Source organism: Pleurodeles waltl, chromosome 5, assembly GCF_031143425.1.
Source record: "Pleurodeles waltl isolate 20211129_DDA chromosome 5, aPleWal1.hap1.20221129, whole genome shotgun sequence".
NCBI classification, from domain to species: domain Eukaryota; kingdom Metazoa; phylum Chordata; class Amphibia; order Caudata; family Salamandridae; genus Pleurodeles; species Pleurodeles waltl.
This window is the reverse complement of record NC_090444.1, coordinates 110,688,044-110,712,176: the sequence shown is the minus strand read 5'-3', so window position 1 is coordinate 110,712,176 and position 24,133 is coordinate 110,688,044. Positions and strand designations below refer to the sequence as shown.

The 24,133-nt window shown below is 45.8% G+C and overlaps 1 protein-coding gene across 1 annotated transcript in view; it reads left to right on the top strand.

The window, feature by feature from the left end:
- EPHX2 (epoxide hydrolase 2) overlaps window positions 1–24,133 on the top strand; it is a 634,386-nt gene that overhangs the window by 53,180 nt on the left and 557,073 nt on the right. The window contains exons 3-5 of the mRNA XM_069233731.1: window positions 7,073–7,232; window positions 12,923–13,113; window positions 23,378–23,500. Coding sequence (XP_069089832.1) covers window positions 7,073–7,232; window positions 12,923–13,113; window positions 23,378–23,500 — 474 coding nt within the window. The remainder of the gene's footprint in view (window positions 1–7,072; window positions 7,233–12,922; window positions 13,114–23,377; window positions 23,501–24,133) is intronic.

Here is a 24,133-nt window from a genome sequence, read left to right as displayed (position 1 = left end):
TTTGCACACTCCCAGTAGGCAGCCCAAACACAGGAAGGGTGGCTGTGAGAGGAAACTCATCTGCATACTGATAGCTCTTCCTGGACAGGAAGAGCGAGTGGGAGCTGACACTTAAAAATGACTGTCAATGTCCTCTGTCCCACACAAAGGGCCCCCTACTAATATTGTAGAGGCAGGGCTGGATGGAAAGGACCTCTGTGCACGTCAAAGACCCTTCTTTGAAGTCACCTCCATTTCAAAGGCACTTGTGAGTATAAGTACTGGGCTTCAGACCCTACCAAGACAGTACATTACCTGTGAAGAACTCTGCCAGGAATAAGGACTGTTGTGCTACAAGGGTTGCCACTGTGCTGGACTGCTTCCTTGGAAGGACTGCTTTCTTCTTTGATGAGCCGGCCTGCTGTCTCCTGATTTCAGCCCTGCTTAGGACAAGGACTGAACCCATCTCACTTGAGTCCAGAGTGACTTCAAGGGCTTGTTGGCTTGCCCCCTGTTCTTCTGCAGTCTCAGGGAAATCAAAGACTAACTGTGGCTGTAACCTTCAACCATCACCTGAACTCTGTCTGCTGTGAGTCCTGCTCTACCAAGTGGTGCCAATCCAGTCCTGGGCCCTTGGAAGTGAGTACCTGTGCTGCAACCCGAGAAAATAAATGCATTGATGACTGATCAGAACCAGCGCGTTTCCACTCAACACCAATGCATCGCCGCTGCTGCTCGAGCCGTGGACACCACATCGCTGACTTCGCAAAGTATCATCCCCAAATTCCGATGCATCTTCGACTCTGACCGGCTCGACAAGGACGCATCACATCTATGCCTATCACTGCATGACTTATGCTGCACAGCTTGGAACCAGTGCTTCACCTACATCTCTATGATCGACAGCGACTTATCTCCTCCTTTGCTTCACGCATCAAGCCCTCGACGTCAGCGCTCCTTCTATCCAAGGCACTTTTTCAGTGAGACCCTGAGTGGGTCTTGTAGCCGGCCTGCCCTCCATCGTGGTCAACCTGAGCTTTGGATTTACTCCGTTCTATTGCAACCTCAAGCGCTCTTGACTTCTAAGCACTTCTTTTTGGTTTATTCTTTAAAAATTCATATTTTGAATTCTACTGATTGGATTTTTGTCATTTTGATCTTGATTTACTCATAAAATTGTCTATTTTTCTAAACCTGTGTGGAGCCTTTTTGTGTTACTGTGTGTGTGTATATGTTGCACAATAATTTACACATTGCCTCTTTAGGTAAGCCTGTCTGCTCTGAGCCAAGCTACCAAAGGGTGACCACAGACTATCTTTAAGTGTATATCTAGCTTACCCTGACTAGAGTGGTGGTTCCTGCTTAGGGAAGGGTGCATTCTCCGCCAACCAGAAACCCCAGTTCTTACATGTCGCTGTTAGAAAGTTGGCATTTTCTTGTCCTAACCATTTGTTGCCTACATCCTGTTCCTGGGTCTCATGACTAGGTGCAATTAGTAGCTGGCCTTTGTGTATTTGTCCCAGACAGCCAAACAATATGGAGACTGGAAGTTGGCAGGATGGCCCACTGTAGCAGGATTGGGGGCGGTGCTGTGCACAGCCCATTTCACTTCAAAGAGACTCCAGCCCACACACAAAGACTTCACACTAGCCTCAGACATCCTGGGACCAAAGCAGGGAGATAGACAACAGTGGACACTTCTGTGGGGGAATAAAACTACAGAAGTTTCTTCCACTTCAAAGCTGGCACCAGCTACAAATATAGACACTCAGAAAACTCAGATCCATCCTTCAGTTCATTCCTGAATCTGTGGAAAATTCAGAAAGGCTGCCTGTTGCTCTACTGCCAGAAGGACTGCCTCAGTGCCCTGCAGCTTAAAGGACTGACTTGCAGCCCTCCACACTGAAGAAGGACTGGACCTGCTTCTCGGACCCAGGACCACCAGAGTGATTCCAGGGGCTAATTGGCTGGCCTCCTGCCCTAAGCTACAGGGACGTAACAAGCTCCAATAATGCACTTGGAATCTTCTTGCAGTGAGTCCTGAACCACCCCTAACTGGTGCACTCCCCCAGGGTCCCGGAACCCGTGCAAGTGAGGCTAAAGGGGATGTACCAGAGTACTGTGTGCTCCATCAAATTTGATGCACTATGACAAAACACGACACAGGACCTCACATCGCAGTCCCTCTCAAATTCTCATCAGCACTGATGCAGCGCTATGCAACTCGAGGCAGGACCTCTCATCGCAGCCCCTCATTGGAACTAACTCAGCTCAACTCAATGCCTTGCATCAAGGACATAAGGTACAATTCTCAGTGGGACTATCCCGGCCTCTGTACTGGGCCCACACTCCATCGCAGTCAGCCTGAACTTGTGACTGTTTCCTGGTCCGGCACATCCAGATAACCACAGTTGGTGCTTTGTTCTTTTTGGCTCTACTTTCACTTTAAACTTTTAAACTTTGGATAGTTTGGTGTTAAATAATTTGTTCAATTTTACTCTAAATTGGTGTGGGAGTTTTCTTGTGTTGTGGTTCCACTTTGTTACTGTTTGTGTGCTGCATAAATACTTTACACATTACCTCTGAGTCAAGCTTGACTTCTTAGTGCCAAGCGTGTTAGGCATAGATTAATTTAGTGACTTTCTAGGGTTTACCCAGACAAGAATTGTAGCTATTACTTGATTAGGGTTTCACCCGCCTCAACCAACAGTCCAAATGCCAACAGAAACACAATTCTGAAGGCAGAAGAGGGTGAAGGCAAAACGTTTGGTGATGACCCTGCAGAGAGGGCCAAGTCCAACAATACTTAAAGCAATATAGTTCCTTGGAATGCTTACCATGCTTGCTACCGGAGGTACTTCACCGCAAAGGCATGCATGTTCTTGAAGGGATGTGCTACTCTGGCTAAAACTCGCCACGGACACCGAGACCACTCACTTATGACATTACAGTTGTTGCTCATAATGTCATCTTGGTCAGAAGACAAGTACATTTCTTGCTGTTTCAGATCCCATATCATGACAGCATTTTGTGCTGGGCCAAAGATCATGTGATTCAGACATAGAACACCTGAAATACTGCCTACAACTCTTCCAGTCTTGGATGTCCACCACATCTGAAGCTTAACCACACCACAGCAGAATTCCTGCTATTCATCATGTATAACATTTAACAACGAGTTAAAACCAGACTCAACAACATTAACTTGGACCGGTTTAAACCACAGCTTTCACCCACTTCCATTGGATTCTCATTCAGCATAAGCATCTCATGGACATCTTCAATAGGATGTTTATGACTGGCTACTTGCCAAAAAAGTGGAAAATGATTTTAAAAAAACAACTTTGGATGCCAATGATCCTAACAACTACTGTCCCGTTTCTCATGTTCCCTTTCCTGTGAAGATCATAGAGAAGGCCATTAATGTGGAACTCTCCTCTTTCATCACCAACAATGGGCTTCTTGACAACACCCAATTTGACTTTAGAAGCCAGCATAGTATAGACCTGGCTTTGAATACTGCGGCGGAGGAAATCAGACAATCGCTAGATGCTGGTAGTAATGCTGCCGTGATTCTACTGGATCTCTCTGGAGCATTCGACATGGTTGACCATGACCTGCTAATAGACTTCAGCTCCTGTAATCCTTCCTCTCAGAACAAGAGAAGTTTGTTGCCCTGGACGAGTTCAAGTCTTCCTCATTCCCCATACCATGTTTGGTCCCACAGGGCTCTTCGTTGAGCTCTACTCTTTTTAATTTATATGTGACCTCCGGCCGAGCTGATCAAATTGTTTGGTTTCTCTCTGGTGTCCTATGCGGACGACACCTAGATAGTGGTATCAGTGGCTAGTAACCCCAACAATACCGCCCCCGATTCTATGACTGTATGCTTCAGATTGGAAATTCAATGGTTCTCAACTATTTAAAATGAAACTACGGGAAAACCAAAGTGATTTTGATCAGCAGGAACATGTTGTTTTGGAGTTTGGAGCGCTTTCCTTGCCCGTCTCTAAAGCTAAGAACTTAGGTGTTCTCTTTGACGGTAATCTTTTCTTTGATGGCCATGTCAACGCAATCACCTCTTTGTCTTTTTTCATGTTAAAACACACAGGAAAGTTCTTCTCTTTGTCCCTTGTGATCTACAAACAAATTAGTCTCTACTCTTATCCTCTATAAAATTGATTACTGTAATGCATTATTCACTAACATCCAGAAAATATGCTTACATAAACTGCAAATTCTAAAGAATTACTCCTGGGAATCCCCAGATTTCAATCTGTCTCCCACAGCCTTTCCCAGCTTCATTGGCTTCCCATAAAAAAACCCATAGACTTCAAAGCCCTCTCCATCGTTTCCAAAGTGATGCACAACGTAGTACCTAAGTATGTCAAACAAAGTTTCCAATGGTACACTTCCAATAGAGTACTTTGATCATCCTCAGTTTGAAACCTAGTGGTACCCAAGTTCAAAAGATCAAGTTGGTGTGGCAGGAGCTTTTTTACCTACCCAGCCAAGCTCTGGAAACCCGATGCCCCTAGATCCTAAGAACAAAAAGGAACTGTTGTCCTTCCAGAAAGCTCTCGAAACCTGTCTCTTTAGTAGTTAGATCATGCTTTCTCTTGTTCCTATAGTTTTTGTGTTTCTTGGAGCTGCGGCGCTAAGACACCCCAGGGTGGTAGAGCGCTTTATAAATTGAATTTTCATTTAATTTCAACACTGAACCCAACCTCTAGGGAGGAAAGCAAGATTGCCTGGTACCAGCTCTTTCTGCAATAGGAAGTAAAACTGTATGATCCATGAGGACTTTTAAGGTCCTCATTTTAACAAACCTAGGTGGTGGCAACACCAAACTCCATGGCCTTCCCGACTCTATGTTGGCTCCCATTAAGAGCGTCCTAAATGCCCTCAAGGACCTAAAGAAATATGACCACATCATCGGCTGTCCCATTGGAGCTCCACTGACTCCCCTTACCATCCTGTGCCATCTTCAAAATGGGTGGCAACATCTAAAAAGTAGTAATGACTGACACCCTTGTCTGTATTGCTCACACGCTCACCATCTTTAGTGGATCTTGGCACCCCGTCTCCCCTGCACCCTTTCTATTTTCGAAAGAGCTCAATAACAAAAACTGCATCACAATTTAGTAACAGCTACTTCTGCTCTGAGACCCTAGCTATGCCTTCAATTACTTGTTGACTGTATCTTTGCCTTTGACAAGTAGAATGGCAAAAAAGTGTCAGATTCAGTGCTTGAATTAATTTCAGCCAGTGGTGATCCCTCTGGTTGCATCCCTATCCTTTATCATTTTGCCCAACATGCCACCTCAGATTGGACCCAGCTATGTGTGAATCAGGGCCAAATTCACAGACCGTTGTGTACTGGGTTCCACTGACTCCTTTGGCAGGGCTATTGGCATCAGTGTGGCCATTTGCAGACACACCTGGCTTTTTGAGACATACGAATTGATGGCATCCGACTGTCTGGGGATAAAGTGGACTCAGCCTTGGAGCACCTCAAGGATAGCAAGGCTACAGCATGCTTCCAGGGCATCTCTGCTTCTGTGCCCCAACCGCCTCAGCATTTTCGCCCCATCCATGGTTATGGTAGGAGCTGTCAATATTGCCAACAGCCCCAGTAGATGCAACAATCAACCCAGCCTTTTCGTGTTAGCAGCCGTGGTACCTATTGGAGAGGGAAACGTGGACAGTGTGCAGCCCAGTATTCTGCCCCACCAGTTGCCACCCCATTCTGACCTCTTTAGCATGCACTTTACAGTGCACAGCCACCCTGCCATAGGCAAGAACTGACACTTCCTGCCAGGGTGGCAGGTGATAACTTCGGACAAGTGGGTTCTGCAGATTGTTCAGCAGGGTTATTCTTTACCTATTCTTGAGGCCCTGCCGCACCTTCCACTATTCCCAGACCGGCTGACGGCGGACCACTTGTCGCTTTTGTAGTCAGAAGTGCAGGCTCTGTTGGCCAAAGGAACCATAGAGTGGGTGCCAGCCGGGAAGGAAACTTTGTCCACTCAATCCTTGAGGACTTTTCGGTTCAAGTCCGTTCACAGATCCACCACCTAAGAGGTATTGCTTAGGTATCTATCCCATAGGCAATGAATCTGTGGTTAGAAGTCTCTGTCAAAGGAACAAGTTATTTACCATTGATAACGCTCTTTCTTGTAGAGATTCTATCTAACCGCAGATTCCTCAATGACCCTCCCATCCTCCCTGTTCTGTGAACTGGACTCTTCCAATAAAAGATTCTAATTTATGAATCTCCACTCTGGTCAAGACCAATCTCATTTTGGCTCTGTGTCTGTGGGTGCAGAACAGTCTAAGAAAGCAACTGATGTCTCTGCATTTGGGTGGCACCAGTGTAGGCCATGCATTTCACATTTGACATGGAATGACATTGATGTGGAGCCGCCAGTACCACCTAATGGCACACAAGGTAACTGCTGAAGATTTTCCAGATCCAGTCTGATACCTGGGGGAAAACTCAAAGCAGAAGGAATCTGCAGCTACCTGAAAGAGTGTTACTGAAGGTAAGTAACTTGTTCTAGGAATCACTTGTATTGTTTTTAAAAGTTACAGGGGTGGGTAATTTCTTGTAATTTAAATTTTTTATTGCATGTATAAGGCCACCAGCTTAAGGTGTTTTCTCTTTTTTATTTTTGTAGCATATGCCATTTGCATTTGCATTTGGTTGCAATATGAGAAGGATCCCTCAAACCAGCTTTCCAAGATCATACCTTGCCAAGTTGTGTTCGCTTGGTTTCTTTTATTTTTCCAGTGTTATTCATTAGGTCTCTGGTACATGTTCTTGTTTCCAATGAACTCTGTATTAATGTGCAACTTTTACCAAATAAGAAACACATTATTTGTAAATATCATTTGGATAAGAATAATTAACCAAGGGACCCTACAATAAATGCATTATCTTAAGAAATAAAAAAAGCAGAGACTTTCTGTTTCTACTACTGTTGTATGGTGGAGAGGTCAAAGGTGGCATTAGAATAGCAGACTATTCTCTTCTGTGCATACAGAATCATTAACTTTCTATTTTCATGTCTTTTGTGTTTTGTCCCTGAAGTTTCTTTCTGAGCTTGAAAATGAATTCAAAGCCAATGCATCTGCTGCTGGTGTCTCAGTTCCCTCAGAGTTTTCAGCTGAAAAGACCTTTTGTGAGATGTACCTCAATGGAGAGCTCAACAAGCCCCTCCTTGACGCCGCCATCACTCTCCGGAAGCATGGTAGTAGACAACACTTTCCTCACATTACTACTGTTCGAAGGAATGAGTGGTCTCTCTACAATTCAAATTACTGTGTTTATTGGGTTTCTTTTTGAGAATCCAGTAATTTACAGAGTAGCTTTATGTATATAAGTACACTAATATGCAAATCTTTAGTTAAAAACGATATACTTCCTTGAAATGAGAAGTCTCACTATCTCTGTGACATCTAGTCTTCAGGGGTGATACTGTCCTCTGCTTTAATTCTATTTTAATTCTGTTCACAATGTTTTATTTTCATGTTATATTTTGAGTAGACTGCTCCAAGGAAGTGCATCATCTGGGATGTATGTACTTCTGGCAGAAATGGCTAACGTTTTATGTGGTAACAATCGTTTTATGAGCCACTGGTTCATGCAATGAAAACTATGTGGTTAATTACAAACGCATTTATGACTATATGAAGGTAGTACTACAGGAATACTCTTTTAAATACTCTAATATGATTTTGTGACTCTGCCCTGAACCATCTAACTCCCTATTGGTAAAAGTAAAACAGTGCACCGTTCTTTTATTCTAGTTTTTAGTAATTCCAGAATATTCATATTTTATCCCTGTTTTAGATGTTTTAGATGTTTGGGGCCAATTCACAAAGGTCTGTAAGATTAAGAAAAAGGGTACTGCAGGAGTACTAATTTTACGTACTCCAGAATGACCCTGTGACTAGGTCCCGTAGAGTGTTGTAAAATCTTGGATTTATGTGATATTTGTTCAGTCAGCTACGTATTTAAGCTTGTTAATGGACTTAATCCATGCTACACTGTTCTACATGGACGCCATTAATACTCTAATCTTCATGGATGGATTGATGGATGGATGGGACGCAATCAACATCCCAGTTAGCTTTGCTATGATGACTGATCGCTCCTCGCGCCTCAGCCCCGCGCCGCCTCCTTCTCCGTCCGTTTCCTTTGCTGCCAAATCCCCTGCCGCTGCGTCCCCGCGGCCCCTCCCCCATCCCCACCACCTCCTTCTCCGTCCGTTTCCTTTGCTGCCAAATCCCCTGCGTCCCCACGGCCCCTCCACCCTCCACCCACCTCCTCTTCGTCCGTTTCATTTGCTGCCAAATCCCCTCCCGCTGCGTCCCCGCGGCCCCTCCCCCACCCCCTCTTTGTCCGTTTCCTTTGCTGCCAAATCCCCTGCGACTGCGTCCCTGTGGCCACTCCCCATCCCCCCACCTCCTCTTCGTCCGTTTCCTTTGCTGCCAAATCCCCTGCCACTGCGTCCCCGCGGCCCCTCCCCCACCTCCTCTTCATCCGGTTTCCTGCTGCTGCTAATCCCCGCGGCCCCACCCCCCAGCCTTCCCATTCGTGCAGCCCTCCCTCCTCCCAGCTGCCACACCCTGCTCCTCAAAACCCGCTCCCTTCACAAACATGCCATAGAACTCTGGGACCTCATCACATCATAATCACTTGACATTGCCTTCCTCACGGAAACCTGGACCAACCCCTCCTCGGAACCCGACATAGCCATCGCCACCCCCAAAGGATACAAACTCCAAGGTAAAGACCGCCTCAACAGGTCAGGTGGTGGCATCGCCATCCTGCACAGGGACACCATCAAAGTCACCACCAGCTCCCAAGACACTATTGACAACACATAACACATGCACTTCCTAATCCACATTAACAACAACTCCACACTCAGAGGTACACTGATCGACAGACCACCAGGACCACGCCCCGCCTTCTGCGACACCATCGCAGACACCATCAGTTCGCACGCCCTCACCTCCACAGACTACATCCTCCTCAGTGATTTCAACTTTCACTTGGAGAACCTTCAAGACCACAACTCAACCTCCCTCATAGACAACCTCACCAATCTCGGACTCAAACAACTGGTCACCGCACCCACCCACTCAGCAGGACACACGTGCGACGCAATTTTCACCTCAAGCCAACACATAGACTATACCCACACCACCGAACTCCACTGGGCTGACCACCACTGCGTCCACTTCTCCTTCCCACACCACCGAACTCCACTGGACTGACCAACACTGCGTCCACTTCTCCTTCACCAAACTCCCCAGACACCACCATCAACACACCACCCCCTACCGCATGTGGGACAAGAGCCCCACGGAACGCCTGAACTCCCAACTGGCTCACAACCTCCCCCCCACACCAACGACCCCAACACAGGAGCACACAAGCTCTCTAAATGGATCACTACCTGCGCAGACACACTAGCCCCCCTCAGAAAACACATCGCCACCCGCAACATCAAGAACGCCCCATGGTTCACCTCCGAACTCAAAGACTCCAAGTGCAAATGCCGCCAAGCGGAGAAAATAACGCGACAAGAACCCTCTACAACCAACTTCTCCACCCTCAAAACCACCATTCGCACCCATCACCAACTCATACGCACCGCCAAAAGAGATCACTACAAGACACGCCTTGACAACAACTCTCAAAACAGCAAAGAACTGTTCACCATCATTAATGAGCTAGCCAAACCCAAAGCCAGCAACATAGACCCCACACACACACACAGCCCCTATGTGACGCCCTCTCCAACCACTTCCACCATGAAATCCTGGACATCCACAACAGCTTCATACCACACACACCCACCACACACACCCCTCACTCACCCAACTCAACCCCCACTCATGACCCCCCCCCCCACCACACTCACCACCCGGGCCCCCACCACACACGAAGAAACCGAAAAAAACATGAACTCCATCCACTCTGGATCTCCCTCCGACCCCTGTCCTCATCGCATCTACAACAAAGCCAGCTCAACCATTGCCCCCATACTCCACGACATAATCAACTCCTCTTTCGACTCCGCCACCTACCCAGACCCCTGGAAGCACGCAGAAATCACTGATCTCCTAAAAACAAAACAAAGCCAACCCGGAGGTCCTCTCCAAATATCGCCCCATCTCCCTCCTCTCTTTCCCCGCCAAGGTTGCTGAGAAACTAGTCAACGCCCGCCTATCCCACTTTCTCAAAGAAAACAACACTCTTGACCCCTCACAATATGGGTTCCTCAAGAACCACAGCACAGAAACCGCCCTCATCGCATGCACTGACGACATCAGGACCAAAGTCGACAAAGGCGTGACCGTCGCACTTATCCTCCTAGACCTCTCTGCAGCCTTTGACACTGTCTGCCACCACACACTCCGCACACGCCTCCACAATACAGGAATTTGCCACAAAGCCTTAGACTGGCTCACATCCTTACTCACCGACTGGACCCAAAGAGTCCGCCTTCCACCTTTCCATTCCACCGCTACCAAGATCATCTGCGGAGTCCCCCAAGGGTTCTCCCTCAGCCCCACACTCTTCAACATTTACATGATCCCCCTAGCCAACATCCTCCGACCACACGGAATCACTATCCTCTCCTACGCAGACGACACCCAACTCATCCTCTCCCTCACCCGCAACCCCACCACTGCCAAAACCAACCTACACGCTGCTCTCCTCGACACCGCCAACTGGATGACAACTAACTACCTCAAGCTTAACTCCAACAAAAATGAGATCATCATCTTCAGCCCCAACAAAACCATATGGGACAACTCCTGGTGGCCCACCGCCCTAGGCCCCGAACCCACCCCCGCAAACCATGCACGCAACCTCAGCATCATCCTGGACCCCTCCCTCTCCATTACACAGGAAAGCAATGCACTAACCTCCTCCTAATCCCGCACACTCCTTCAAATGGATTCCCCCAGAGACCAGGAAGACAGTCACCCATGCACTCATCAGCAGCAGACTAGACTACGTTAACGCCCTCTCCGCCAGCACCACACTCAAACTAAAACGCAAACTCCAGAGAATCCAGAACACAGCTGCACGCCTCATCCTTGGCCTCCCCCGCCACAAACGAATCTCACCACACCTCAAATCCCTTCACTGGCTCCCCATAGACAAGAGAATCACTTTCAAGATCCTCATCCACGCACACAAATCCCTCCACAACACCGACCCGACCTACCTCAACGAAAGAGTGAACTTCCACACTCCCACCCGCAACCTCGATCAGCCGACCTCGCACTAGCTACAGTCCCCCGAATCCAACGAACCACCACAGGAGGCAGGGCCTTCTCCTACCTCGCCCCACAACCTGGAACTCCCTCCCCACCAACCTCCGCAAGACCAAAGACCTCCTACTCTTCAGAAAATACCTCAAGACATGGCTGTTCGAACAGGGCTTGCATTAGTTTAGCTAACCTGAAGCACAATATATGTTGATTGTGGCCTGTGCCTATTCTTTTGTCAGGGATGAAAAGGCCCTAAAGTAACCATCCCTAAAAAGCTCCACTGGTTGCCTATAGCATGGCAGATATGTTCTGAGGCCAACTGCATAGTGTACAAAGTCTATCTCACAACCGGTCCAAACAGTCCCTGCCCCCTTCACTACCTTCTTTACTTTTGGCCTTTATAATCTTCTGCCCTTTTGCTCTGCTCTACCTTCTGTCTGGATGCTGTGACTCTGTCTCCGATGGTTAGGAAGACAGAGAATGCATCCTTTAGTCACCTGCTTTCGAGTGAAGTATCACTGATGGGAACCTGTGGGTGCATGCACCAAGGATGCCCACCACAGGCCTCCTAGGTTATTTCTCTGATATTAGGATTCAGGAACCCAAGATGAGAGAAAGTTTAGGAAGTGAGCGTTACCCATTTAAGTCTCATAGACCTACTCTACCAGGAGAGGTCCTGACACTGGCTCTTGAGAGGCCACTTCTGCCCTGGATGTGCTGCCTGTTGTGTCAGGGTTACATGAGATCTCTGCCAGGCAGATTCCTGCAGGTATAGACTGCCACAGATGCTTGTCGAAGGGAACTTCTGTTGACATTTATAAAAGCTTATTTCTGAGATTAGCTGAGTCACTTTTCAGTGACCTATAAGTAATATTTATAAGTAGTGCCTTGAAGCCTGCAAGATGTTGATGCATAATGTCAAAAAGTGGGATGCACCTAATACTTAGATTGGAGTCCTCACAAAGAATTGACACCCAAGTCTAATATTTACTTGAATGGACTGTAGTAGCCTTTTCATGTGGTTCAAGTCTGCTTGTTAATTTTCTACAGAGATCATTCAGTAGGTGATATAATATTGATCGAAAAACTTACTCGGAGGGTGGACATAGATTTTATGTTAAATATGTTGCAAAGATTAGATTAGTAAAGCTGAGACTAGTGGAGCATATGGTTTTACCAGGGTCAAGCTGGCAAGAAGGTCTAACACTCAAACTGAAATTCGAAATGAGGATGTCTATAAATCCAAGGATTCCACTTGGCTTGACTCTTCTTCCCAGATGTAGGAGTCAAAACCTTAGTTAAGGGAATCCTGCTATGACTTCTTCCATAATTATGGAATCATTAATTGAAAGTGCTTTTTAATTGTACATGGATCATTATTTGTGGAGAATATGACATAATTGGATATGTTAGGATAGTCAAACATGTTTCGCTCTGGCATATTGGCCTTAGGGCTTTTCCAGACTTAATGAGACAATAGGTTAACCTTTCCTGGTTAAAGCAGTACTCAAATATCATGGTTGTATCTGTCACCCAGCCTGTGAATTTGTGATTGCATTACAGTACAGACATGCTGGTAGACCAATATAATATGGATAACTAATTAAATCTTCCTTAAACAGCATATTTTATTTTTTAACAGGGTTTAAGACCTGTATCTTGACAAACATCTGGGTAAATGACACTCCGACAAGAGAAAATGAAGCAAAAATGCTGAATAGGTTGAGAAGCCATTTTGACTTTCTTGTTGAGTCTTGTCGTATTGGGATGAGGAAACCCGAACAAAAGATCTACCAGCATGTTCTGGACTTGCTGAAGGTGAAAGCCCATGAGGTAAGGAGACACCTTTCAAATTGAAACTAAGGGTGTTTGTACTGGGTTTTCAGGGCCGGACTGGGAACCCAAACCAGCCCTTGCAATTTTGTCAGACTAGCCCCTGGGTCGGGGGTCAGGTTGGGAGCAGTGGGGAAGTGCGAAGCACTGCTGCTTTTGTTACTGGGGTGAGTTTGCAGCACTGCTGCAAAAACGTCCCCCAGTAACCAAACCGGCCCCCACTGCTTCAAAACTGGCCCCCACCCTTCCAGCCTCCCGGGGAAATGCCTGATGCCCGCTACGGCCAGTCCGACCCTGTGGGTTAGAGATGGTCTTGACAGTTTTGGTGAGAGTTTCCTATAACTGCTTGCAACATGTTGATGTTTACTAGAATATTTATGTGGTTCCAATTGAGTACTGTTTGAAACGCGGTCTCTGGTTGGCAGTCAGTTTGCACTCTGTCCAAACAGGGACCCTCACTCTAGCGGAGGCAATGTGTAAAGTATTTGTACCAACACACACAGTAAAACAGTGAAAACACCACAAAAGTGACACAACACCAGGTTTAGAAAAATAGCCAATATTTATCTAAGTCAAACGACAAAAATCCAACATACACAAGCAAAGTTATGAATTTTTAAATTAAAAATAGTCTTAATCCATAGAAATCAATGGATGCATTGTTCTTACACAAAGTACCTGGTTTGCGTAAAAAATGAAGCCGCATGGGCGTGCGTGTGTCAGAAAAGTCAGCGATGCGTCGATTCCTTACTCGCAAGTGGAGCAGTGCGTTGTTTCTTCTCCGGTCGGGTAGGTGATGTGTCATTTTTCTCTCTTGCAGAAGAGCGATGCGTTGATTTCTGGACAGGCAACCTCTGATCCACGTGGGTTAATGATGATTTTGATGCTCAGCGACGATGAGTGCGAAATGCTGGGGTACTGTGGTGAAGAGCTGCACTGCGTGGGTGATGCCTCAATTTTGGTAGCCGCACATGGGTGTTGTGTCTGTTATCTCACCGCGATGCAGGTGGTGCATCGATTTTGCAGCTGTAAAGCAGTTGCTGCATCAATTTTTCTCCCGCACGGTTCCTGTGTGTGAATTTCAGTCTTGGTTCCACCAGCTTCTCCTTTAAATGGCCCAGGGACTGGATTGAACACCACTTGGCAAGGTAGGAGTCTCAGCATGAGAGTCCAGGTGCTGGCAGAGGAAGTCTTTGATGGCCCTGAGACTTCAGAACAGGGGGCAAGCTCAGTACAAGCCCTTGGAGACACTTCACAAGCAGTAAAACACGTATAAGTCCAGTCTTTGTCCTCTCTCAGGTAGAAGCAGCAACTGCAGGCCAACCCAGCAAGGCACACTCACATGCAAAGGGGCATTACTCCTCCTCCAGCTCTTCAGCTCCTCTCCGTGCCAGAGGTTCCTCTTGATCCAGAAGTAATCTAAAAATCCAGGGGTTTGGGTCCATTACTTATACTCCTTTCTGCCTTTGAAGTAGGCAATTTTCAAAGGAAAGTCTATGTTCTTCACAAGATCCTCCCTTGCCCAGGCCTGGCCTCTGACACACAGCAGGGGGGTGGAGACTTCACTGTGTGAGGAAAGGCACAGCCCTTTCAGGTGTAAGTCTCAGCTCCTCCCTCCCCACTCTAGCTCAGTAGACTCATCAGGATATGCAGGCTACACCCCAGATCCCTCTGTGTCATAGTCTAGAGGGAATTCACAACAGCCCAACTGTCAGTCTGACCCAGACGTGGAATACACAAGCATGTAGAGGCACAGAATGGTTAAGCAAGAAAATTCCCACTTTCTAAAAGTGGCATTTTAAAACTTAAAATTTCACCAAAAGATGTATTTTAAAATTGTGAGTTCAGAGATCCCACAACTCCAGATCTCTATCTGCTCCCAATGGGAAACTGCACTTAAAAGATATTTAAAGGCAGTCCCCATGATAACTTATGAGAGAGATAGGCTTTGCAACAATGAAATTGTCAGTATTTCATTGTCAGGACATGTAAAACACATCAGTACATGTCCTACCTTTAACATACACTGCACCCTGCTCCTGGGGTTACCTCGGGCCTACCTTAGGGCTGCCTTACATGTACAAAAAGGGAAGGTTTGGGCCTGGCAAGTGGGTACACTTGCCAGGTCAAATTGGCAGTTTAAAACTGCGCACACAGACACTGCAGTGGCAGATCTGAGCCATGTTTACAGGGCTACTCATTTGGGTGACACAATCAGTGCCACTAGTAGCATTTGATTTACAGTCCCTGGGCACCTCTAGTGCACTTTACTAGGGATTTACTAGTAATTCAAATATGCCAATCATGGAAAAGCCAATTGCAAATACAGTTTACACAGGGAGCATTTGCACTTTGTCACTGGTCAGCAGTGGTAAAGGGCCCAGAGTACCAAAAACCAGCAAAAACAAAGTCCAGCACACAGTCAAATCATAGGATGCAGAGGCAAAAAGACAGGGGTAGACTACACCAGGCCCAACAAGTATGTTGAAGGATTTATCCATTGTGCCTTAACTACTTTAGAATCACTCACAATATTGTCTGGGGCATTATGCACTGCAACAGTACGAGAGGCACTGCAACATTGAGAGAAACAGCGGCTACATTCAAAGAGTGTACTTCATCCTGAACTAATCCCAACGGTTGGCTGTGAGAAAGATCTCAGGGGGATTGAAACGCGTTGCCATTAAACTTTTCTGTCACGTACCATCACCTAGTGGAGTGCGTTTTTTCAGGCACCAAGGACGTAGGTGCCTGTTTCTTTTCTTTATTTATATATATATATGTATATATATATATATACACATTTTTTTTTTATTACTCCTTCGAGATTGGCTGTCTTGGAACAGTAAATAAAAAGCTAACAATGGCTGTGGAGAGGAGTGTGGCGGGCAGCATGAGGAGGACTGCCGGCCCTAGAGGAGCCTTGCGGCCTTCCCACTGCGGCGCTCGTGCCTAGAGGCGCTTATTTAAATCCAGCACTGCTCCCTGGCCATCTCTCTTGGCCTGTCGACCTTAATTTGTGAAGGCCCAGCAGACGAAGCATTGACACTTGCTAAGGTACTGTGATTCCTTTGTTAGGGTGCTTAGAGCCTTGAGTTGTTTTTGTACCCCACTGCATCCCCAGTTTTGGGTTGTTCTGAATAGGGGGACTGGTTATACTGATTGGTGCCATTTCTCCTATAAAAAACCCTAACCAGGGGCTAACGTAAGACAACATTGTCCGCTCCCCTATCAACTCCACGCTAGATGGCTTCTTACAAGGAGCTGTGGGTGTTGTGACCTGACCTAAGAAATTGAATTGGCTGAGAGAAGGCTTTCCCTGTCTTCTCCCTCCCAGCATTTAGCTGTAACCCCAGCCTTGGCGGAGGATCACGAGGGGGATGTGCACCAGGGCACACTGACAGTTCCACCTGTAGTCCCACTCTCTCCTGTTGTGATCATTGACAGTGCTGCTAGAGCCTCCAACTTTTCCCGTCCAAAGTTGGCTCATTCTTTGGGAGAGTAATACCCACAGCAAAAGCAGGGAAAAGGAAAAGAGACGATGCAGATACGAGATCTAAGAGGCAGAAGCAGGTCGCTCATAACAAAGCACTATCTGTCAGTAAGGAGGTGTGTGGGGGAAGCCCTGAACCAGCCGGAGGGGGGATATCGTCCCCTCAGGAGGAGTTGTTCTTAAAAATTGGGAAATTACTTAAGGATGCCATGAAGCCAGTACTGCACTGCCTAGGAAAGATTGAGAGCCAATTGGAGCTTCTGACAAACCTAAACAACAGAGGCCAACATTTGGAATTGACACAGACAGGAGGGCAGAATTCTAACTGTACTGAACCTACACTGGGTGTCGGCCGTGATAACATAGACATTTTGGCATCAGATAATGCAGCACCCTTTACATACTCCCCTAGTGTTACAGTGCCCATCACATACCTAAATTGCCTGGTTGAAGTATGGTTCTTGTCCCAAAAGGAGGTCTCAAACCATTCTGCTGGCCCAACCCCTCTTTTACCAATAATCAATCTACCACCAGCATCTTGCCTGTTTGTGCGGCCACTGAATGCAGGCCAAAAAGAGTCCCGAGAGGAGTTGGCTAACAAATGTTTGTATTGGTTAGTAAAGAACAAGAATTTCCCTATTTCTTTCTAATCTAATATACTGTTGACGCAAAGAGTAAGGTGGTATCCGAATGATCACCCTGGGGATTGTGTCATCATAAATTTCAGAGACCCGAAACTGGTAAAAACGCTCTTAGTGGAAGATCCCCATATAGTGGACAGGACCACAAATATCACTCTTCTTCCTCTTGGATATTTTTACTAACTTTCTGTTTAAGCCATTAGTAAATCCAAGGCGAGATCAACGTAACATCCATCCTGTCTAGTGGGGCCCCTGTCAGGGCACATACAGCATAACAGGTCTTAAAGTGTCTCTGTTGCTAACAGGTTTGAAGTTCTTGATGATATTGACTGACGTACGAATAGATAGGTCCCCCTTAAAGCTGCAGACGGGAGGAGAGTAGGATTTCCCCCAAAGATTTCTGTCCCATATTCAAGCAAAAGGTCCCAAGGTGCTAGATTATGGAGTCGACTGTGAGCCCAGGAGGGGCTCTACCCATGATGGATTGCGGCAGCTTGCATTCCAATTCTGCAAACCTGCCAATTCCCTGTCAAACCAAGGAGAGGGGTCCCCTCCTGGTTCAAACCTATTCTGCAGCTGCAAAAACCCCTTGGGGAATGTGCCCTGATACTGCTGGGTGGGGGGAAACTTTACCTAATCTCTTCGAACTGGTTGAACATGCAGGGAATAAGACCGTTGCAGATAATGAGAGCACAAGACCAATGACCAGACTGTTATCCTGGAACGTAGCCAATCTTGGTATCAAGTTTGGCTGCCCAGACGGGGGGAACTATATTGACCAGTTTAATCTGTGTCTGTTCCAGGAAACTTGGCAATTCGAGGAGTAGCAGCGAGTGGGGTTTGCCTCCTACTGCAAAGAAAGCAACTGGGGGGTGAGGGGAAGGCCACCCGGTTGTCTGACCATATGGTTAGGCATTTATCTTGACTGTTCAATTAATTTAGTCAGGATAGCTTCAGTTGATATTCTCTGCATTCATCTTACCTTTCCTTCTGTGGTAAACATGTATGTTTTTAATGTGTACTCAAGACCTGTGGGCTATGGGCAGGAATCCCCTGTATTGCAAATCTTAGGTGCACGTAGGCCTCACTCCCAGGGGCAGCACTTAAGGTTATTGGCCGCAATTTTAACTGTCAATTTGAACTTCTTGAGATCGACCATGACACCATTTTTTAAACAGAGCACAACCATTGGTCAATCCCGGACCTGACCGTACCCCTCATCAAGAAATGGTCACCGCTGGCTTTGCAAATCTATGCTTTTACATTAAACCAATCCATGCGAGCCTGTAATGGGAGAAAAAAGTCTGATAGGAATGGGATGCATACTTTTAATAGGGTAAGGTGTACCAGCTTGATTGTTTACATATTGATTGATGTTAGATTCTGGTCCCATGTGATTGATATGGGTATTAATACAAGACACAATAGTGATCACAATGCCTTAGTTTTAGATCATTTGTTTCCGGCTTGCACTGCTGCTCCCACCGGGCGTGAATCCTCTGATGCCAGGCTTCTTCTCACATCTAGCAAATGTAGAATTAAATGGTGTACGGTAGAGTGGTCACAAGTTTCACTAAGGCGGATTTACCTGGTGGTTGGAAAGAGCATTGATGCTGTCCCTTTTTGGTCAAAAGGGGAGTAAGGCAGGGATGTGTGTTGGCCCCCACTCTTTTCTCATTGTATACAAATGGCATTGGTGATTGTTTTTTTATCTTTGCGATAACGATGCCCCCAGGCTATTGTCCAGGAAAGTGCCAGATCTAATGTTTGAGGGCGACACTCTCCTTCTCTCTCAATCCCCTATGGGACTCCAGAAGTTCCTAGACCAATTTAGTAAGTTTTGTAGGTCAGGAGGACTCCAAATTAACGAGTAAGACAAAATATATGGTCCTTAACCCATGTAGATCATTACATCCTAATCTTGCTATAAATGGGACCCACATAGAACAGATACATACATTTGATTATTTAGGTATTACTCTTAGCAAGCAGATGGATTGGGTTGCCCATGCAACTAAGCAAAGATTAAAGTTAGAACAACAGATTGGCGGGCTCTTAAAGGTACATTGGGGGTCTTTTTGTAAACCAATATCTCCTGTCATTAAGATCTATGCTGCCCAAGCCCCGGGGGCCGAACTGTACGGGGCTGAACTATGGGGCCATATGCCTGTGAAAACTCTTAGCTGGGTAGAGAACAGTTTTTTGCGGCATTTGTTGGACCTTCCAGTTAGCATTCCAGTTGTTCCACTCAGGTTAGATCGGGGGGTTCAACCCATCTCAGAGGAGATTACTCTAAGGCCCATATTATATTGGAGAAGGTTGTGGGCCACCCCGGAATTATCTTCCTGTAGGTTAGCTCTGGAAGAAATATTGGGTTTGCAGGGTGCTGGTAAGTTACCATGGCTCGCCTTTGTTAGAGGGACATTGAGGAGTGTGGGGATGATCCAAGTAAGGCCTGTTCTTGTCTTTCAGAAGCTGCCTTAAAAAAAAGAGTACAAAACTTTTGGGCTAAACTTGATGCTGATTAGCACTTCGTTAGGATCACTGACAAGCAGTTTTGTATTGAATAAGCATACCTACCTAGACGTTTTAATGGATGAAGTTGAACCCAGTTTGGCTAAGAAATTGTATGTTCAATTCAGGATTGGCACCCTGCACTTGTAGTCCTATACTTCTAAATGGGTTACCCCCGGGTCTACCGTAAACTAGGTTCCCCCTTGTGTGGCGGTCCTAGTGAAGTAGAAGTCTATGGCCCTCATTCTGACCTTGGCGGGCGGCGGAGGCCGCCCGCCAAAGTCCCGCCGTCAGGTTACCGTTCCGCGGTCGAAAGACCGCGGCGGTAATTCTGACTTTCCCGCTGGGCTGGCGGGCGGTCTCGTTCAGACCGCCAGCCAGCCCAGCGGGAAAGAGGCTTCCACAATGAAGCCGGCTCGGAATCGAGCCGGCGGAGTGGAAGCTGTGCGACGGGTGCAGTTGCACCCGTCGCGTATTTCACTGTCTGCGCAGCAGACAGTGAAATACATGTAGGGGCCCTCTTACGGGGGCCCCTGCAATGCCCATGCCAGTGGCATGGGCACTGCAGGGGCCCCCAGGGGCCCCGCGACCCCCCCCTACCGCCATCCGGATCTCGGCGGTCCGACCGCCGGGATCTGGATGGCGGTAGGGGGGGTCAGAATCCCCGCGGCGGTGCAGCAAGCTGCGCCGCCGCGGAGGATTCAATGGGGCCGCGGTACACTGGCGGGACCCCGCCAGTGGTGCCGGTCCGACCGCGGCTTTACCGCCGCGGTCGGAATCCCCAATGAAGCACCGCCGGCTTGTCGGCGGTGCTCCCGCGGTCCTCCGCCCTGGCGGTCAAAGACCGCCAGGGTCAGAATGAGGGCCTATGTTTTCTTTTTTTATGCTTATAGTAAGCCATGCTCATAGTAAGCCCAGAAGAAAGTGGATAGCTCCCATGTGTAGGAATCTTGGGACCCGTCAGTCTAAAGAGGCATTTAGAATCCTAAAAACTGATACAAGCCAACCAATTGTATTGGCGGTATCACAATTTTTATTTGCAATGTGATGTATAAGAAGGAGCCTAGTATTGCCCATTGATTCCTCTTAAATTGTGATTTTATTAACTACTAGAATCTCCTTGGCAATGTATCACTTTAGCCAATACTTTTATAATGAGTTAATGATGAGTAACTGTGGCTCTGACAGAGTGCCTATTTATGTGTGAAGACACAGAATATTTATTTTGCCTTAAAGGGTTGACAGGGTGGTGATAGTTAATTTTTATCTATTTGTATTAATTCTGAAAATTTGCACACTCGGCTATTGTCGGTAGAAACTTGCCCTTTATCAAATTTCTGTTGGGAATTTTGCATCTTCTGCATTTTTAGTATATGTTTGCTTTTGCTGATCTTCTAGGAACTTTTCCAGCACCATTCCATTAATGGCTTTTTTGGTATTTTAAGCATCAAATTATCTGATTGCTTCTGTTTTGACATAGCAGTACAACCAATGTTTTATTCTTTCTATTTTTACCTTTTTATTGTTGTATTTATTTGTCTTTTATGGCGGACTGCCGAAATAAAGATTGATATGTTATGATATGAAAAATGGCTGCTGTGTCTGAATGTTTGTTAGTTAAAAACAAGTGTAGTGTTTTCAGTTGGAGTAATCTACAGATCCATCCAAAAAACGTTTAAAGGAGGCCTGGATAACTTCTCTCCTTACACTCTACCATGAATATGACTTAGTTGTATCATTTCAATAGATAACTCCAGCCCCTGCTTCTGGATTTTATAATATATTTAAGAGACTAAAATGAGTAGGTACCAGGGGTTCCACTCACCAAATAACACATTGCTGCATGCTGGTAATGATTATGTGTAGACAAGCTTGGCTTTCCTTTGTACTTATATACAAATACCCTTTGAAATGTTAAGAAACAGCTTTGAAATGTTCTCGTAGGTATGAGTGGTTTATATGAAACATCCCATTTAATTCCTATTCTGAACCTTACCAAGAGGTTTTTCCAAATCTTAACTTTCTCGCATCTGTCCAGGTAGCAATGGCTCCTGTCCTGCCAAGAATAGATTATGCCAAGGATGCCTACCATACTTCACAATATCCAGTGCACAACCCACAACAGTGCATATACCTCTGCCTGAGTGTTCATCATCACGCTTAATGGGGGGCAGGTGTACACCCCTACTCTCAGTTGCTATTTGGTTTCTAAAGTACCTATCATCTAGCTTTTTCTTAGATCTACAGTGAAATCTCATGCACGACCAAGAAGACACTAATGCTGGAGCAAATAGCTTTGACTTTGTCACTGGTCCTCCGTCAAGAGTATTATCCCCCTCCCATCCCTTTTGGAGCCTATATCATGTTTGGCTCCCAATAGTGCAGCCTGGGTGTACAAGTGGAGCCCTGCAGATCCATTCTAGTAGCTATTGGCCTCCATACAAATGTAAAGTTGCGTTGTTCTTCTGCCTGGTAAGATAGGGATTCTGGTTTGGAAACTGTCATAGTTAATTTTTAAATGTTAAGTTGTGTTTTATGCTTTACATATTTTTTCTAACCATAGTGTTTTCAAGTCAATGAAACTGCTGGCATGCCCACTGGCATGCCCTTTAGAGGGTCATCTTCTAGAAGTACAATTGAGTTTCACTCCAGAGCAGAGCTCTCACGTTGCACTCCAAGATTATCCTTTGCAAATGAGTGTCAGGACAGTAAAACTGAGAGTTAAAGGTTGGATTTCGGTGTAGTATTGTTCAGTACCTTGCCACCTTTTACAGATTAGGGTACTCTTTATATACTTTATATATGACATAAACAATGTGTGTAGGAAGATGGTAAATATGGTCATTGATCGCAGCAAGGCATTTAACAATTCTAGTGTTAGAAAGAGCAGTGAACGCAATGCTGTGTCTACAGATACCCATAAGATTACCAGCCCCTAAACACACTTGTGTCTGCACTTCAGAAGCCCAGTATGTTCACTAAGTTTTTTCCTTGTCAAATACATTTGAATCAGGTAGGTCAGCATTGGGTAGTTTTGAAGTTTGTGTACCATGTTTCAACTCAAGTTAGAGAGTGCCACATACTTTTTAATAAAAAATAAATGGTGCAAGACCTTTTGATTCAAGGTAAGCCTGAACTATAGGGGTGTTTATTAGTATTAAAATAAGTCTGATTTGAGGCTGAAGGCAATGAGGGAAGACTAGTGTCTCACACTCTTTAAGTCCACTTACATCTCTACACCCACCGCATATTAATCATAAAGGAAGTACCGTAAGGCACTAACCAAGATGGATGAAAATACATCAGTAAAGAAATGAGGAAAGGTATTCCTGGGAAACTCAGTTCAACTTACAAAAGTAGCGGCTTTGTGGTATAGTTTAATATCAAAAATTGCACAGGCACAGAAAAACATATATAAACAATTAGTTTGCCTATTAAATAAGTTAGATTTTGAAACTGGTTTACAATCTTAATATTTTTTATATTGTCGTAAACTTGCATATGTATTTTTAGTGTGATGATAATGATTGAAGTTCAGAGCCCGCACAAAGTTTTGAGTTATAATTTGTACGTTCACAAAGCATTCATTCTAAATTCTCTTTTCTCATGCACACAGACAATTTTCCTGGATGACCTTGGAAGTAATCTAAAGCCAGCCAAAGAGATGGGAATGAAGACCATCCTCTTCCGGGATCCTGATGCCGCTCTGAAAGAACTTCAAGATTTGACAAAAGTTCAAGTAGGTGCTAAGGAAAACTTTAAATGGCCGTTTTCTTTACCTGCAAATATATCGTTTGATCAGGACTTAGTTTATTAAGAATATCTATGTATGTAGGTATGTATTTGGTGGATTTATATGGAGGTAAAGCTCTGGGTATCTGAGCACTTGGATATGCCTTAGATGTCAGAGATCAGTGCAGCTAAAAAAAAAGTTGTGTTAGCCTGGCATCCTTGGCGTGGTTTCCCCTGTCTTTTTGCCTCTGTCTCCTGTATTTTTGACTGTGTGCTGGATTTCGTTTTTGCTGGTTTTGTTACTCTGGGCACTTTACCACTGCTGATCAGTGCTAAAGTGAAAGTGCTCCCTGTGTAAATTGTCATTATGATTGGTTATCCATGATTGGCATATTTGATTTACTAGTAAGCCCCTAGCATAGTGTACCATGTGTGCCCAGGGCCTGTAAATCAAATGCTGCTAGTGGACTTTCAGCACTAATTGTGACACCCACATGAGTAGTCCTGTAAATAAGTCTCAGACCTGCCAATGCAGTGTCTGTGTGTGCAGTTTTAAAATGCCATGTCGACCTTGCAAGTGCACCCACTTGGCAGGCCCAAACCTTCCGTTTTAATACATGTAAGGCACCTCTAAGGTAGG